Source organism: Odontesthes bonariensis, chromosome 7, assembly GCF_027942865.1.
Source record: "Odontesthes bonariensis isolate fOdoBon6 chromosome 7, fOdoBon6.hap1, whole genome shotgun sequence".
NCBI classification, from domain to species: Eukaryota; Metazoa; Chordata; class Actinopteri; order Atheriniformes; family Atherinopsidae; genus Odontesthes; species Odontesthes bonariensis.
In genome coordinates, this window is record NC_134512.1 from 11743168 (window position 1) to 11760271 (window position 17104).

The window sequence follows — 17104 nt, forward strand, 5'->3', positions numbered from 1 at the left end:
TTCATGAAAATCTACCTTTATTTGGATGCAAAAACTCACAACTTAAAGCAATACTGTAGCAGAGGAGAGGAATACTGATTGCTGGTTGTTGTACGTCTGACTGTTTGGCTCTTTTGTCATCCCCATTTTGATCATCAGAAAAGGACCAGGTGAGCACTGATAACGAGCACTCAAGATAAAAGCTTTTCAGTCAAGTACATTGACATTATTAGAGGATTATGTCAGAAGTCTGACAACAGATTGTAGCTTCTCTTGTTAATCTCAGTAATTTTGGCAGTTTTGTTTTCCCAGTTAAATTGATGTTGACTAATTGGTCTGAGCCCCACGCAGGTAAATCCATCCTCTGAGAATGTTCATAGCCGAAGAAGTTTTATGATTTTTGTGACGTAGAAAACTATCTCCACTGTTTTAGCTGCCTTACACGTAGCAATTACTTCTCAACTGTGTTGTTAACTGAGAGTGGCCTAGAGTCACAGATGGATAGGGACTGCGTAAAAACTCAGTCTGAGGTAAAGTTCTCCAAGAAAATGATAAAAACATACACAGAAAGCAAAGCATATTAAAGCAAAGCCTAAAGGCCTAAAGTAATAATACTGAAGACTGAACATAATCTATTTATTCTCTGTACTGTAATGTAACTAAGGTAGTTGTCACATTTTGTTCCGTTAAGTCTTGCAATATAAACCAATGGTTTGATCCACAGTATGAGCTACATTCCATCATGGTGTAAACGGAAATATACACAAGGCATCTACTCGAAAGGATTGTATCAAAATGTTCTAAAAATATCTCTGGTTGGTTTCACAAAAGCAAACTGTATCAAAAGCATTGGCTTAGAGCAAGCAATATAATAATAGGCTTAAACCCTTTTACACAACAAAAAGCAGGACAACCAATCACGTCGCTTTGATTGTGGACCTACTGAGTCCCATACAGCACATGCAGTCCAATAAACTCAACACAATCAAAACACAATACGAAAAAAGAAAAAAACTTATACAGCTGAACATCAGAGAGACAACCTTAGTTGGTCTATTGTGCTTCATACAGATTAGGCCTGGCCTGTCTATACAACAATCATGGGCTTCTTACTTCACAGATGTGTATAAGCTACTGTTGAAAGAAGAGGCGTCACAGAGCATGAGGGTGGGCAGACTTTCATTTACAAGAATACTAGCTGGATATACCCATCCTTTAGGTTCTGGTGAGTTGTCTTGGCCAGCTTTTCTCTACTCGCCGCCCTTTTGTGTATGCCATGAAGGTTGTGTACATGATGAGATTCCATTTGTGGTGTCTGCCTCCTCAGCGTCACTGGCTCTGTGGTGCCTCTGAATGAACATCTATGTGGCCTCAATGCAGAAGTTGTTTTCTGTAAACACCATGGGCCATGAGGACTGCACAGGCAGTGTGGTAAAACTGTAATACTGCAGACTGCACAGAAATCCTAATTAGTTCATTTATAACCTAACTGTTACATTCCTATGTTTCCATAACATTGCACATGCCTTTAATGAACACTTAGCACCATGCAACCTGAAGATGAGGTGACTCAGGCCTTCTGTAAAGATTTTTTTACATTAAAAGAGAGTCAGTGAGAAAAGGCTAGATGTTAATTAACTTATACTTAATATGAACTTTTATAACAATATAGTGTTAGATATTAGGCTGGCATTTGATTATCTCTGTGGATTTTAAATTATGCTGGCACTTATACTGTAAATGGCCCTTATTATCAACACTAATTTTCTTAGACTGGACTTAGATGTCCCTAAATCAAACTCCAGCTGATCTAAGTTGCTCCAGCTCCAGTTTAACCTTTTGAAAACTGTACAATCATAATGTGAGGGAGCTATTTCGAACCAAGAGCTAAACAAGGCCATGACAACTTAGCATCAGTGTGATGGAAGCCTCAACAGCACAAATGAGATGACGCTGGGAGTTTGGGCTTGGATTATTTAAGGCCTGACAGCTGCAACTCATCAGGAACGTGTGGATTTGTGACACTGAAGTGAGTGATTAGGATTTTTGGAGGGCTGCTTTAAATCCCGCCTCCCTATGTTTAGTCTGCTCAAACACATACAATAAGCACAGACTTAATGTTAACTTCTCAGTCCTGCCTGAGTGAGCCTGCCTCGGATGAAGAGATTAACATAGTTTGAAGTTGTTAAAGGGTGAGACTGAAATGATAATAAGTACAGTGGTGCATACCACCGGAGGTGGTACAGTGTACAGTGGTGTGTCTCGGTCTGGGTGTGGCTGTAGTGCTAACTCTACTCCTCAGCAGTGTGAGACAGCTGCTTCTCATACAGGCTGAGGACATGATGCACAAATTGGTACTGCTCACACGTCTGGATCATCCCACCCCTAAAAAAAACACACACAAAGAAGATTTGACTTATGAAAAGACATGATTGTTTGTATTTACACAGTTTTCAGTCAAAGTAAAAACAAATGTACCCCAAAAAACATTCTGCACCAGGTCGTTATTCATTTAAAAAATAACAAACCAAAAAAGTTTATTTTTAGCTTTAGATTTAATAGCTTGTACAAACACCTTAGGCAACTTGTTGTGATTGTTTTCCAAATGACTTTCTAATCAGTACACTTGCAAAAGACGGTTTTGGAAGCGATTGAATAATGAGGTGCACATAGTTTTTCTGCACACTGCTTCCGCATTTCAGCTTGGTTTTGTTAAATAGTTGTCAATATGGTGTAAAACATTAAGCGCTTATTTATGTTACTCCAATGCTTCCTTAGTTATCGCCTTTAGCATAGGATACACCAGACCATCTTTAATGAGAGAAAGGAGATAATTCTGTCCCACAATTACTTACTGATGCAACTTTTATCACAACACTCGATAATGTTTCATCTAGTCGTTCTGACTGTGATTCATGTGGATGAATGTAGACAGGACGATGAGCATGTGGCAACATCGTTTCACTTTTTTGTTTTTCTTTCATTTTCCAGTTACGAACTAGTATTATTATGCATTATCTCTACCATGATATATATGACACAATTTTCATGTGACAAAGTAATAAGATTGCAATAGACGAGTATTTATTTAACAGCTGAAGTTTCAGTACTACAGACCCACATCACAGTTTAGTCTCATAGTTGAATTCTCATTGCAGCATGGTTGTCTTTTCCCAAGTCATTAAGAATTGTTCCTATCATCTTTCCTTAACCCCATGGTGTTTTGTAAGGAGGTCAAGTAGACGAGCTTTGAAAAAGTACACCAAAAGATGAGTCTTTAGCGCCCCCCAGTGGCCGTTTTGCTTCCTGTGTATTCCCGCCACTTTGATTTTTTTCACCCGATCCAAGTAAACCCCCCCCCCCCCCCACACACACCTTTCCTTACATTATTTCCTTCAGAAGCACTCCTATACTTCAGGTATTCTCAGTTTGACCTATTTCTTGTAGTTTGCACATGTTCCTTGCTCTTTTAGATCTTTAAATAATTAAAAAAAAAATTAAAAATTTGAGTTGTATGTCATGTGGATGTTTTCCATCATGAATAGGCAAATTGTTTTTCTTTCTTTGGGAGGAGTGAAGTTCCCAAGCACCACTTCTTATGCATTTAAAATTCTGTTTTCTGTATTTTCTTAAAATGTTTACAATCACACCATTATTTCTGTTGAAATCAAACTTTTCACATGATGACTGCTCCAGCAAGGAATCAAGAATTCATCACATTTTCTGAAACAACCAATGCAACAACAGGCAGGTGATTCTTAGTTATCAAACACAGGTGTAACTAACAAATCAAAGAAAGGCTGGCTTTGCATACAGGTCTGCTGGTGTCAGGGTAAAAAGCTGGTGTTGTTGACATGCTTTCATGGAAATGAACCACAATCAATGTTATTAGTAAGGAGTAGTGATGCTGCTTCTTTTTGAGATTAAAAAAAAAAAAATTCAGCTTGATCGATGGTGTGATGGTTGAAGCTCTGCCGGAGGTGGGAGTTGAAACTCCTCCTTACAGGGGATTCCGCCAGCCGTTCCCAACAGACCCTCACAATACGGTTGGGCCTGCCAGGTCTGACCGGCTTTCTCCCCCACCAGGGGAGCCAACTCGCCACCAGGTGGTGATCAGTTGACAGCTCCGCCCCTCTCTTCACCCGAGTGTCCAGGACATACGGCCGCAAGTCCGACGATACGACTACAAAGTCGATCATCGAGCTGCGGCCTAGGGTGTCCTGGTGCCAAGTGCACATATGGACACCCCTATGCCTGAACATGGTGTTCGTTATGGACAGTCCGTGATGAGCACAGAAGTCCAATAACAAAGCACCACTCTGATTCAGATCGGGGGGGCCGTTCCTCCCAATCACGCCCCTCCAGGTCTCACTGTCATTGCCCACGTGAGCATTGAAGTCCCCCAGCAGGACGAGGGAGTCTCCCGGAGGAGCACTCTCTAGTGCCTCCTCCAGGGACTCCAAAAAGGGTGGGTACTCTGAACTGCCGTTCGGTGCATAAGCACAAACAAAAGTCAGGACCCATCCCCCCACCCTAAGGCGGAGGGAGGCTACCCTCTCGTCTACCAGGGTGAACCCCAAAGTACAGGCACACAGCCGGGGGGCAATAAGTATGCCCACACCTGCTCTACGCCTCTCACCGCGGGCAACTCCAGAGTGGAAGAGAGTCCAACCCCTCTCGAGGAGGCTGGTTCCGGAGCCCAAGCCATGCGTCGAGGTGAGTCCGACTATATCTAGCCGGAACCGCTCGCGCTCGCCTCGCGCACCAGCTCAGGCTCCTTCCCCAGCAGAGAGGTGACGTTCCACGTCCCAAGAGCCAGCTTCAGTAGCCGAGGATCAGACCGCCAGGGTCCCTGCCTTCGGTTGCTGCCCAGCTCACACTGCACCCGACCCCCATGGCCCCTCCCACGGGTGGTGAGCCTGTCGGAAGGGGGACCCGTGTCGTTTCTTCGGGCTGTGCCCGACCGAGCCCTACGGGCACAGACCCGGCCACCAGGCGCTCGCCGGTGACCCGCGTCCGCGCGAGGGAACACGGTATCCAAAAATATCACTCACCATAGGGGTTTTGTGAGCTGTTTGCCATGGGTGACCCTACCAGGGGCTTAAAGCCCCAGACAACATAGCTCCCAGACTCATTGGGGCACGCAAATCCCCCCCACCACGGTAAGGTGACAGCTCAAGGGGGAGCTTCAACCATGTCCCGGGGGAGGTGGGGGACATTGAGCCCGAATGGGCCATGTTCCGTGCCTCCATTGTTGAGGTGGCCGACCGGAGCTGTGGCCGTAAGGTGGTCGGTGCCTGTCGTGGCGGCAATCCCCGAACCCGCTGGTGGACCCCAGTGGTGAGGGAAGCCGTCAAGCTGAAGAATGAGTCCTATTGGGCCTTTTTGGCCAGTGGGACTCTGGAAGCAGCTGATGGGTACCGACAGGCCAAGCGGAACGCAGCCTCGGCGGTTGCTGAGGCAAAAACTTGGGCTTGGGAGGAGTTCGGGGGAGGCCATGGAGAACGACTTCCGGACGTCCTCGAGGAGATTCTGGTCCACCATCCGGCGGCTCAGGGGGGGGAAGCGGTACACCGTCAACACCGTGTATGGTGAGGGCGGGGCTCTGCTGACTTCAACTAGGGACGTCGTGAGTCGGTGGGGGGAATACTTCGAGGGCCTCCTCAATCCTACCGACACGCCTTCCGATGAGGAAGCAGAGTTGGGGAGCTCGGACGTGGGGCCTCCCATTTCTGGGGCTGAGGTTGCCGAGGTGGTCAAAAAACTCCTCGGTGGCAAGGCCCCGGGGGTGGATGAGGTCCGTCCTGAGTTCCTCAAGGCTCTGGATGTTGTGGGGCTGTCTTGGTTGACACGCCTCTGCAGCATCGCGTGGACATCGGGGGCAGTGCCTCTGGACTGGCAGATCGGGGTGGTGGTCCCCCTCCTTAAAAAGGTCCGGTTTGGCGACCTCAGAATCGGGTCTCTGCTTTTTGCGGACGATTTGGTTCTGTTGGCGTCGTCAGGCCATGACCTTCAGCTCTCACTGGAGCGGTTCGCAGCCGAGTGTGAAGCGGCTGGGATGACCATCAGCACCTCCAAATCTGAGACCATGGTCTTCGGCCGGAAAAGGGTGGAATGCCCTCTCCGGGTCGGGAACAGGAGATTGACAGACGGATCGGTGCGGCGTCTGCAGTGATGTGGGCTCTGCACCGGCCCGTCGTGGTGAAGAAGGAGCTGAGCCAGAAGGCGAAGCTCTCGATTTACCGGTCAGTCTATGTTCCTATCCTCACCTATGGTCACGAGCTGTGGGTAGTGACCGAAAGAACGAGATCGCGAATACAAGCGGCCGAAATGAGTTTCCTCCGCAGGGTGTCTGGGCTCTCTCTTAGAGATAGGGTGAGAAGCTCGGTGATCCGGGAGGGGCTCGGAGCAGAACCGCTGCTCTTCTGCATCGAGAGGAGTCAGATGAGGTGGCTCGGGCATCTGGTGAGAATGCCTCCTGGACGCCTCCCTGGTGAGGTGTTCCGGGCCCGTCCCACTGGGAGGAGGCCCCGGGGAAGACCCAGGACACATTGGAGAGACTATGTCTCTCGGCTGGCCTGGGAACGCCTCGGGGTCCCCCCAGAAGAGCTGGAGGAAGTGGCCGGGGACAGGGACGTCTGGGTCTCTTTGCTCAAGCTGCTGCCCCCGCGACCCGATCCCCGGACCAGCGGAAGATAATGGATGGATGGATGGATGGATGGTGTGATTCTATTTTAACTTTGATATACAATTGAGATATTTTCCATAAATTCCTCTATATTTTCTTTCAGGATGAACCCCACAGAGCTTTCTCTCTTGATTTGATTCTCCTTTTTTTCTTTTCTTCATTTGCCTGATCTAAAGAGAGTCATGAGCATAAACAAGGACAAAGCACATTTTACCTGTCCAGACGGAGCTGGCAGGTGGTTCTCAGGATGTCCACCACATCCTCAGTCCTCAGCTGCTTGGACAAGATGGAGGTGGCAATGAAGCAGCCAGTTCGACCAATTCCAGCACTGTGAGAGAAAAGTTAGATTGTTGAGGAAGAACTGAGACTGAAAAGTGTACCGATTAGAATAGATTACACCATGATTAGAAGGAAAAGGAAATACTTCTTGGGGAAAAGGCATGAACGGGCCTTCTAATGTATAAAACTTGGTGCTTTCCACTGTGAGCCAACACTAACGACATGGGTTTAGTTTCCAACATGAGGTCTTTTTTGTTCCCTTTGCGCTGTACCTGCAATGGACAATTGTAGGGCCACTGGAGGGTGGGGCTTTCTCTCTGGCTCGTTCTACCTCTTGTACCAGCTCCAACAGGGGTGGAGCCTTGTCTGGGGTCTTCTGATCAGGCCAGGAGGTGTACCAGTAATGCCGCAGACTGCGCTCCTCATCCCCACACTGGCCCGAACACACAGACACACAGAAAGAATGAAATACTTGCATTGTTCACATATCTACAATTTTTGATCAGCCTGTTTTGTTGCATTGTGCATCCACACTGTTACGTCGTTGTCAGTTGCCATAACAACAGCAAATGCAGAGCAAGACGTGTAAAAAAATGCCTTTATTGTTTTTTCCTCTCTTAACAGTACTGTGCACTATCAAATCCATCAGTTTCCACCGTCCCCTGAGTGCCAGTCTCCCAGTAATTATTAATACTACAGATACACAACACAACCAGAGATAAACAAACAAAGCTTTTAACTCGGAGAACATTTGTACAATGATCCCATGGTGCTTATCAATCAAATGCAGCCTGCATTAGCTGAATCATGCTTGTTTTTGTGCCAATGCCAACATGACCCCAAATTAAATATAGATCACCATGAACACAAGCAGCAGTAAAAAGTCTTGCCACCTCAGAACTTAATGGAAACCACCAACAAACACAAATATTTGAGGTGAGTCTGGATATAACTTCTGAAGAACTGAAAAATTAGATGTTGTCATTAATAAAACATGGTGTATTATTGATTGTGAGAGCAGCCATTCTGATAGGATTTTATTCAAGACAGCACAGTATTTTCTGACAATGCACCACTCATATATAGTCATGTAATACCACTGAGTTTTGTAGTAACACCCCAGAGCAGTTGAGCTAACAGGATGCCACTGGAGTTTCTCAAAACATTATGCACACACAGACATTAAGAGGGGCATGTCATTCCAAGGCTTCATTTCCAGTCACTAACCCAGAAGGTTATGAACTAAGACGAATTAAAAGACTGGAAAAATAAAGACAAACATTTAGAATTGTTTGCAAAGTTGTTTGCAAATATGCATGAATTATCTGAGAGTATGCTCAGTCAAAAAAGCACATTATTTTGACCACTCACATCACTCAGGGTGTTGTTCTTGTTTACATTAAAGGCATCCTTCAAGCATTCAATTATGGCTTTCAAAAGTTATCTGGAGTCAGGATTTAGAAAACCCGAGGTCGGATGTATAAACATTACATTACATTACAGTCATTTTGCAGACGCTTTTATCCAAAGCGACTTACAATAAGTGTGTTCCACATTGGTAGGCAAAAGAACTTCAACAAACATGTGCATCCATTTTTTTTCTCCACACACAAACTGCATAAAGGAAGAATTTAAGGTGCAAATGAGTTTACCACATGCATATTTCCCATGTATGTCAAAGCTTTTGTACAGATTTGTAAACATACCCTTTTTTTTCACTGTGAGGTGAACATGAAAAATAATGCAAGATAGATTTGAACTTAAACTGAAGGCTTCTCTGTGCCAAAGGACAGCCCTATAAAGCCCATACTATGGCTGTGTTCTCAAAGGCTTATTCAACATTGTGAACAGCAGATTGAATTTAATTATTCTCTACTCTACTGCATATTTACATCCCACTGGTGATAAATCATGAAATGGATCTCTGATCCTGGTATTCATCTTTCTAATTGTGGGGCATCTGTGGTTTACCTTCAGAGTAAACACCCTCAGACTGTAGTCATCCTCCTGGGTTACCATGACAACGGTGATCTCTATGCCCTCATGGGTCACAGTGTCCTCAGGCCAGTACTCTGCACATTTCTACAAGACCCAATAGACACACAAGAGAATATTTTTACCTGTTCGTTTATCGACTAAGAATAACAGTGCTTTATTCCAGTAATTCATCAGCATCATCATCATCATCATCGTCATCATTACTCATGTCTACACAATTACTTCGTTCTTCTCCTCCAGGTTGGTGATCATCACTATGATTGGGCTTCTCTCCTGCCACACCATCCTCCAGAAGTCCCCCACTGTGTTCACAGTGGGACCCTGGGTGGCAATGTAAGCTCGCTCTTCATCCCCATAACCCTGGACGCAGGCACACACACACACACACACGCACACGCACACGCCCGGGTTTGACAGTTATTTATTACCCAAGAATAACAAGGTCAGTGACATTGAGTATAAGTGAAATACCAACGGCTACTTCACGGAGCATTGCTGAGGAAAGAGCTCGTCCATAAATACACACATTTTCACTTACTTTAAGATAATTAGCATTGATGTAGGTGGAGAGAAAATCCTCTTCATCCTGTGAGTTTAAGATGACTCTGCTGTGTGTATCTGCACATGGACAGTGTGACAAAAACATAAGTAAGAGTGACAGAGGGTTCGTGTCACTTTGTGAGCTGCATCGTGGGTAAAAAGACCGGGAAAAGGACCTTTTACAGACGTGTCTGTTGCTCACTAGGATGTGAATTTATTAAACCAAAGCAGTATAAATACCATAATCTGTCATTTTCTTGACAGCTATACTCACTCGGTAAAATGGTTTTGTAGCGGTTCTTTCTCACCAGCCCTGGGTAATTGTATTCCTTAGGGTCCACAAAGTTCATGGGAGTTTCCTGCCAGTAGACAAAGAACAATTGGTGCATGAAAAATCAGTCCTTGCAGAAAGGTCCAGGCCTTTCCTTCTACCAAACTCTAAGAAAATAATCTTGAAAAACATGAAGTCATCCACTGCCCCTCGCATCAAACTGTTGCTGTCTAAGTGAACATGACTTAAAGGCTCCTGATAATGTTTCATCTGATCTTGAACACACATCTTTATGCCTAGTAGTCACTGGAATCTTCTGTGGATTATATATGCAAATATACTTGTAGCCCTCCATCCTTCGCCCACTGACAGGCGTTGAAAAAGCTTACGGGTGTGTGCAGAGCTCTGATGGGTGTTTGTGCCTGTGTGGGTGTGAGCATTAGTGTCCGCGCCTATGTTTGTGTGTCAGTGTCAGTCTTTTCCGGTGCGTCTCTGTTAATCTACAGTGTAGGTGGCTGAGCTGCTCTTGCGTCACTTACATAAAACTCAGCCTGTAGGCTCTGGTCATCCATGGCCCTTGTATGTAGCATAGCTGGGGTCAGGACGTGTGACCCCTGCCGGAGGTACTCCTGGGCAGACTGGTCTCTGGGAGAGAGCTGGGCTCCATAGCCGTAGGGCTCTGTGCAGCCTGGTGTGCACATGTCCAAGGTCAGAGAAACATTGGAGCCTCTCCTGTGTGATTCAGACAGAGTTAGTCTGTATAAACGTCCACTATGTGTGTACCCGTTTAAAATGTAAAAATATTACTTCAGTAGCATGGGCACGGCATATTTGTGCAGTTACCAAAATGGACATAAACACTAAACATTTTTCTCTTACTTAACAAAACAACCTCAACCTCGGTGCTTCTGTGCAGAGTGCTCTAACCTCTCCTGAAGCCCCACTGGTGTGACGGTGAGCGTGGCGGCATCTCCATCCGCCCTGGCGTCTGTGCCAATGTCAAAGACAGGGGTCTGGGGCACCGGATCCAGGTCCAGTAGATCCTCTTGGGCATCTGTCCACTCCGACAGGGTGAAGGAGGGCTGGCGACTCACAGACTGACGACGGTCACTAATGTCCCTCGACACCGTTCCTGATGACCACAAGCCTGTACCGTAACGCCACTTAGACACCATGTGCACAACCTGAATAAAGATGGAAAAGAAAAAGTGAATGGCATTATTGGATAAAAACAGATGGGCATTCAATCCTTAGTTCACAAACAAGTCAGTCAACTAAGAAACACATTTTTCAGTCAATCTCATTTCTCTAAAAGACTTTTGTGGTGCTACATCATAAAATACAATCATTCAGCATCATTCGAAAAATAACATTAAAGCAAAAAAGACCTAACAATTGAAATTTTGAATAAAAATGCTGACATGGATATGAGATTAAGGATTCTGTCAATGTTTTACCATGACTACACAGATGGCCACACCAACGCCTTCAGTGCCATGAACAATCCAGTTGTGCTGTTTGGTGTTCGCCACCTCGCTCATTAACACCGTGGACTATCCAATGCAGAGAAACACACAGAGTTAGACACAGCTGATACTCCAAAATTAACCGTGGTACTATAGGTGACATCTGAAACTTACGTCCATTCCAAAAATTGGCTGGCATGGTAAAATGAAGCCAAGGTAGAAGTCAATGACCTGCAGAGCTTTGTAGATGGATGAGAGTGGTCCATTCCCTTCCAGGACAAAAAACAGCCAGTACCCCTGTGAGGAGAGAAAGACAGAGGGCTCATGTTCAGGTAATCAGATGGCTGCTATGAGGTGAAAAGCAAATGAAGAAGAAAAGTAGATGGCCTGTTCTTTTTCACATATGAATGAAATAATAAGTCAATGAAAACAGTGGTAAGAGAGAAGGAGAACAAAAGCGGTGCCAAATAGAGAATATGAGAATATAATGCACATAAAAATAAAGTGCAAGTGGGAAAATAAGAAGAAAGCATTTGCTTTGCTTATGTTGCAGTTACACTAACATGGGTTTTTCTTGTATTCACAGCAAAACTGAAAAACAAACTAAATCAGAAATTTGAGAAAAACACTTTTTAAAACCGATTCACGTACTGTGACTTGGGAGATTATAAACAGTGCAGCCCAGCAGTGGATCTCAATCACCAACGCGTACACCTTATGTATAAACACTTCCTCTCCCTGTGGGCTTTGACCCCCTGTGGGTCCATCTTTGCAGTCAGAAAGCGCATCTTTTTTAAAGACTCCATCGCCTATTTTCTCTGTCTTTGTGGGCTCATCCAACCAGACGGGGTCCTCATCGGGCCTCAGAAAAATGGAGTCTTCAGTGTGCGAACGTGTGGAGCTACTCAGCCGGCGGGTCATGATCCCCCTGTTAAAAGAAGTTCCTCTAAGTTAGGTATATTTGATTGCTCTTTAGGTGATATAAAAGTTGAATTATTACAAAGCTTGGTATAATTATATATATATAAAACCGGATTCAGATTTTTAAAAAGTTTTAGTAGAAGGCAACACACACAGCACTTGCTTGACATCTTTTATGGTGCTTGTCGTCCGATTCCCACAAAAAGTCAAATTTAAAAATCCCAGTTTAAACGAATGTTTTCTTTGGATATTCCTTTAATCTTTTACAGATACAAAAAACTCATAGTTGTTCATGTTTGTTTTGTGGTTCAAGGTGTTTTATGACCGTTAACAAGATCTGAGTATGACACATTTAAGGTTTTTCTGCTCACCAGGCCTAGAATGTGTATGCGTTTTCAACCTCGCCAAAGAGCAATATTTTTCAGTTCAATTGAGTGCTCGATGTGTTTGTTAGCCTCTGTGAATGTTTCCGATTGTGTGTTTTTAAATAAGCGTGTATATGACAGAAAGGGTTGCATTTATTCGACAGGGCTATTCAGAGGTACAGCTAAGCAGCTTGGAGTGGCCCTCATCTCCGGATCCTCTTGTTTCCCTTAGATTGGACTCTATCGTATCAATGCGTGTGTACGTGTTAGTGTTGTGAGTGTGTGCAAGCGTGTGTGTGAGTTAGAAAGGAAGAGAGAGAGAGAGTGACGCTCTATTGTGAAGAGATGAGTCAGGGGTAGCGTGTTTGCAGCCCTGTCCGTCACCCTGGCAACAGAGTGGCTTTCATCCCTCTCATCCGTCCTGAGCATTATTATCTACTGACAACACATACACACACACCAGTCAGCAGTCAAAGCCCTTTTCTGCCCTCCACTTTTGTCCTTCAACCATTAATAAAGGTGTTTTGTACATTTGGCTGATTATCACTACGTGATTTGCGCAGATGTGTGAAAGCGGGGGCTATTGAGAGTGGTGGCGTGCTGTCAGCGCTCATATCACTTATTGTGTGAATGTGTTGCCGATGGCTAAATTTGTTGCGAGTAGAGTTTGGAACAAGTTTTCATTAATGACAAACAAACAATGAACAACAAGGAATATCGAGCCTGTCACAAGACTTACCTATGAGAGATGGCAGGGAACTGGTGATGGAGTTAGATCACATGATCAATTTGAATCCTGTATCCTGTGGCAACTGGTTGTTGTCGGCCATTGTGAGGCAAAGGCAGTTCTGAAGGACACAAGATATGAGCCAAATGTTGAAAAGCATGGCTTTAAATGTAGAATAAAGCATGCAGACCGAGAAAAATACAGGACTGATAGTCACGGATCATTTCAATACAGTCTTAATCTTGCGCCACTCAGCGTTTACAGTGGAGACACCCTGTGACCAGTTCAGCTGGTCACACTGAGACAGGGTTAGCAATCCAGTTTCCTCCGAATATGGATCAGAGTAGCGCCCTCATCAGCTCCCAGCTGTGCTTTCAGGAGCGGAGGATGGTGATGTGAGGTGACACTGTAAACTGTCAATAGTTCTTCCCCTCTCCTTCTTCCTCTGCCTCTCCCTCCCAAAGAGGCAGGGATGATTCAAGCCAGACACCCTCAGAAACACATTTAGATAGCTCCGGTCAAATCAGTATGCATGAAGTCAAGCCTTCCCTGCTCTCCTCTACAATCTCCCCTCCTCTCCTCCTGAGCCACTGGACCCTGTTGAACGAAGAGGGTTGAGCTCAGCGGAATATGAGACCACACCAGTGGCAGAAGATGTGTGTGTGTGCAGGTGTTGAACAGAGGGGAGCTGCTTTTAGTCTTTTTCTTCCTCTCTTTGCTTGCTGTGAAGGTGGTTTTGAAGTGATGACGCCAGTTAGCCCAGCTCGTAGCCATGGCAATGTGCATACATGTAACGTATACATTTATATATATATGAAGTGCACACACGCTCAAACAAAGACACACACACAGGTCTAGATTATTTTGTATAAGAGAAAGTTCAGTGTGCTTCCATTTTTAAATAATAGGTGGATAGGTAGAGGAGTGGATGGAGAGAGGAATGGGAGGAAAAGCAAATATTTTTGTGTGAAGGTTGTCTGAAGCAATGACGCAGTGAGGTTGGCGTTTTGGTAACTGTGGCAACCAACATTCTGTAGTGCACACACACATACACACACATGCACGCACACGCTTTGGCAGGCACACTGCATGAAAAATGAAAAACACAAACATACATCTGCACTGGGAGAGCAGTGACAATATTCCCGTTTGTCTAAAAAGAAAAAAAATCCCCCTCTCTTCGCTGTTGATCTTTGAGGTAAATATCTCTGTTTTCCCAGACTCTTCCTTTAGCTGCTGAGTGTTTGTGTTGCGTATTGTCTGGTACATCTAATCAAATCTGAAATGAGGATTTGAAAAAAACTGAACTCTTTAATGTCCTTCGATTGCTGTAAATCTGCAAAATGATTAGTTTCCTTGCCATCATGCTCTGATCAAAGCATCTTTTAGAGATTTTGAGATATTTAGGATAAATATATCTCTCAAATTATAGAATTGAAAATATCAGATTTATATCAAGCAATATAGAGAAAGCTTGGGGCATAATACCTAATAATACATTATACAGTTTTAAGTATTGTAGCGTTATAATTTTTTATCACAGACAAAAGCATAGAACCAATCATATATGAAACAGTTTGAATCTAGCTGTTTCATGCAGAATCTTATTAACATTTCCTTCCAAAATAGACAGTGACGACTGTCAGATTGTGACCAAAAGACAGTCTATGAACAATGTCACCAGTGAAGGAACTCATATTTACGGTTCATTCAAAATTATATGAAAAATAAGAAACCTCAGCTGAATATTGTAATATTAGGAATTAAACTAACAAAACTTTAACTTAAAAAACATCTTAGAAAGTATTCCCAGCAGCAAATTATATGAAATACATTCATGGCATATAAGACAAACCTAACAGTTGATTCAGCCTTATTCCTCTTTTCTTCTGTCCAACAAACATCACCCCCTCAGTCTTCAATTAGAGTGTTTCCATTGATCTGCATCCATTCAATAACCTACTGTCCAGCTTAGTCTGTACAAAGTTATGCAAAAAATCCTGTGGCTTCTGTCCCAAGAGAACAGCAGGACCATGAATGACCGACTTTTACTCTGTAAAACCCTTTCCTGAAAACTGGAACGAGCGGAATTAATGTAGCGACAGCTGGCTCAGGCTTAAATGGATATTCCTGATTCTCCGGAATAATGCCTGGAAAATAATGGAGCCAAATCTGCTTTTGTGCTCTATTTCTAAAAATGTTTAGCCTCTGTTTTGCTTTTTCTGTGTTGCTGTGGCCATCAACTAAAATATTTCACGTGGATTGGTGCATCATTTACAGTTTCCAGGTGAAAAAAAAGTGAATAAAGAGTGGGTATTGAGTGTCTTGCTGTGCTTGTGTGGCATCGAGACATGATAAGAGGAAGCTCTTACTGAAAGTGATGATGGGATGGTAACGTGAGATAAAGTCACGAGGGCCGGGACCTGTCTCATCAACCTTTTTCTCCCATACACACATGCAAACTCATGCACAGATCTTGATATCAATACGCAAAAAGCTCACGATGACCTTAAAATTAAATACCCAGCAAAGCTTTCTCTTGTATATCACAGAGACAGCTAATCAATCAGGTCCTCTGTTTACGAAGACTCCTACAGTTTAGTGAAGCAACTTCAGAAGCATTGCAAAGACAAATCTAGTTAACAAACATATAAACTTACAATTCTTCCAAAGCTAAACTGTATGAATAATTGAAATGTGCTGGATGGTGAATTGATTTACAGGCTGCTGGAGATAAATCTGGATTGCCGGTGACAAAGGATTGTGTTACATGACTGCACTGCATCAAAGCACCAGTGCAGGAATGGCATTCTCTGGCAGTCATTCATACTAAGACAAAACACCATTCATATCACGTACATGGCTACGGTGAGCTAGAGCGACCACACAGTGCAGAGCTGGATGGATTAGTAATGAATCACCCGGGGAGGTGCTCTGTTGCATGTCTCTTTTTGGTAACTCCCACTTGTCACATAGATATGATACAGAGAGGAAAATCAAGCTTAGAGTAGTAATAGGGAAGGCAAAAATAAAGGTAAAAGCAATATCTTAGAACCAACCTGTTGTCAATTTTTCAGTTTCATTTATCTGAGAACGAGCACACGTACAGAATCTACATCACACATCCCTACCGTTTTTCAGCCAGGAGAGCAATACAGCCATATAAACCGTGGGGGCTTTGCTGAGGAATTGGTATTCACCTCGTGTCGCACTGCCACAGAGGAGGAACGAAGGGAAAGGCAAGAGGAGAAGAGGGGGGTCTGGAACCATCATAGCTCTGAGTGTGGTTAGGATAAGTCCTCTTACCTGGCTGAGGTTGTCTTCACATCGCCATCTGCTGCTCTGCTCCCTCTGAGCCAAAGACCAGAAGCCAAACACCAACAACCACGCCAATCCCTTTACTGCTCCTCTGTCTTAGAGAAGAGGGAGTGTGTTTGCATGTGAGAAGAGGAGAGACCGACAACGGCAGACAGAGAGAGGCAGAGGATGTGTGTGAGGTTTGCAAAGGAAGAGTCTACAAATGTAGGTGTGTGCGAGGGAGAGATAGAGATAGAGAAGTCTGATGGGTTTTCTTTTGTTTGTATCCTGGAGGAAAGAGAGATCCACAGGCGGCAGCTTCGTCTAGGTATATGCAGCAAGAGGCTGTGCGGTAGCCTTGGCAACAGAGCCAGAATGAGGGAGAGCCAGTGAGGGAGCTGGAGGGTGAGAGAGTCTGCATGTGTGAGTGTGTAACTGTGCGTGTGTGTTTATTAATAATTTTGTGGGGACGTAAATCTGGTCCTACACACACTTCGAAGGTAAACCCTTGAGTTTTAAAACTAATGCTGGTGATATCCTACATATTAATTAGCTTACAAATCACAAGAAAAT

The 17104-nt window shown here is 44.3% G+C and overlaps 1 protein-coding gene across 2 annotated transcripts; it reads right to left on the bottom strand.

The window, feature by feature from the left end:
• Positions 1-16890, bottom strand: LOC142383775 (tyrosine-protein phosphatase non-receptor type 5-like). Of its 2 annotated transcripts, none has more exons than XM_075469492.1 (14): positions 16541-16890; positions 13247-13355; positions 11873-12149; positions 11396-11518; positions 11213-11308; positions 10683-10939; positions 10295-10487; positions 9759-9843; positions 9483-9562; positions 9167-9304; positions 8918-9028; positions 7219-7379; positions 6882-6995; positions 1-2364 (listed from the first exon to the last, which is right to left on the bottom strand). In XM_075469492.1, exons 3-14 carry the CDS (start codon positions 12140-12142, stop codon positions 2271-2273), a joined length of 1722 nt encoding a protein of 573 aa, XP_075325607.1. In that variant the 5' UTR covers positions 12143-12149; positions 13247-13355; positions 16541-16890; the 3' UTR covers positions 1-2270. The 2 variants fall into 2 exon arrangements, with proteins under 2 accessions (XP_075325607.1, XP_075325608.1); XM_075469493.1 differs by lacking the exon at positions 16541-16890 and adding an exon at positions 13467-13870.
• Between the last annotated feature and the right edge of the window lie 214 nt (positions 16891-17104).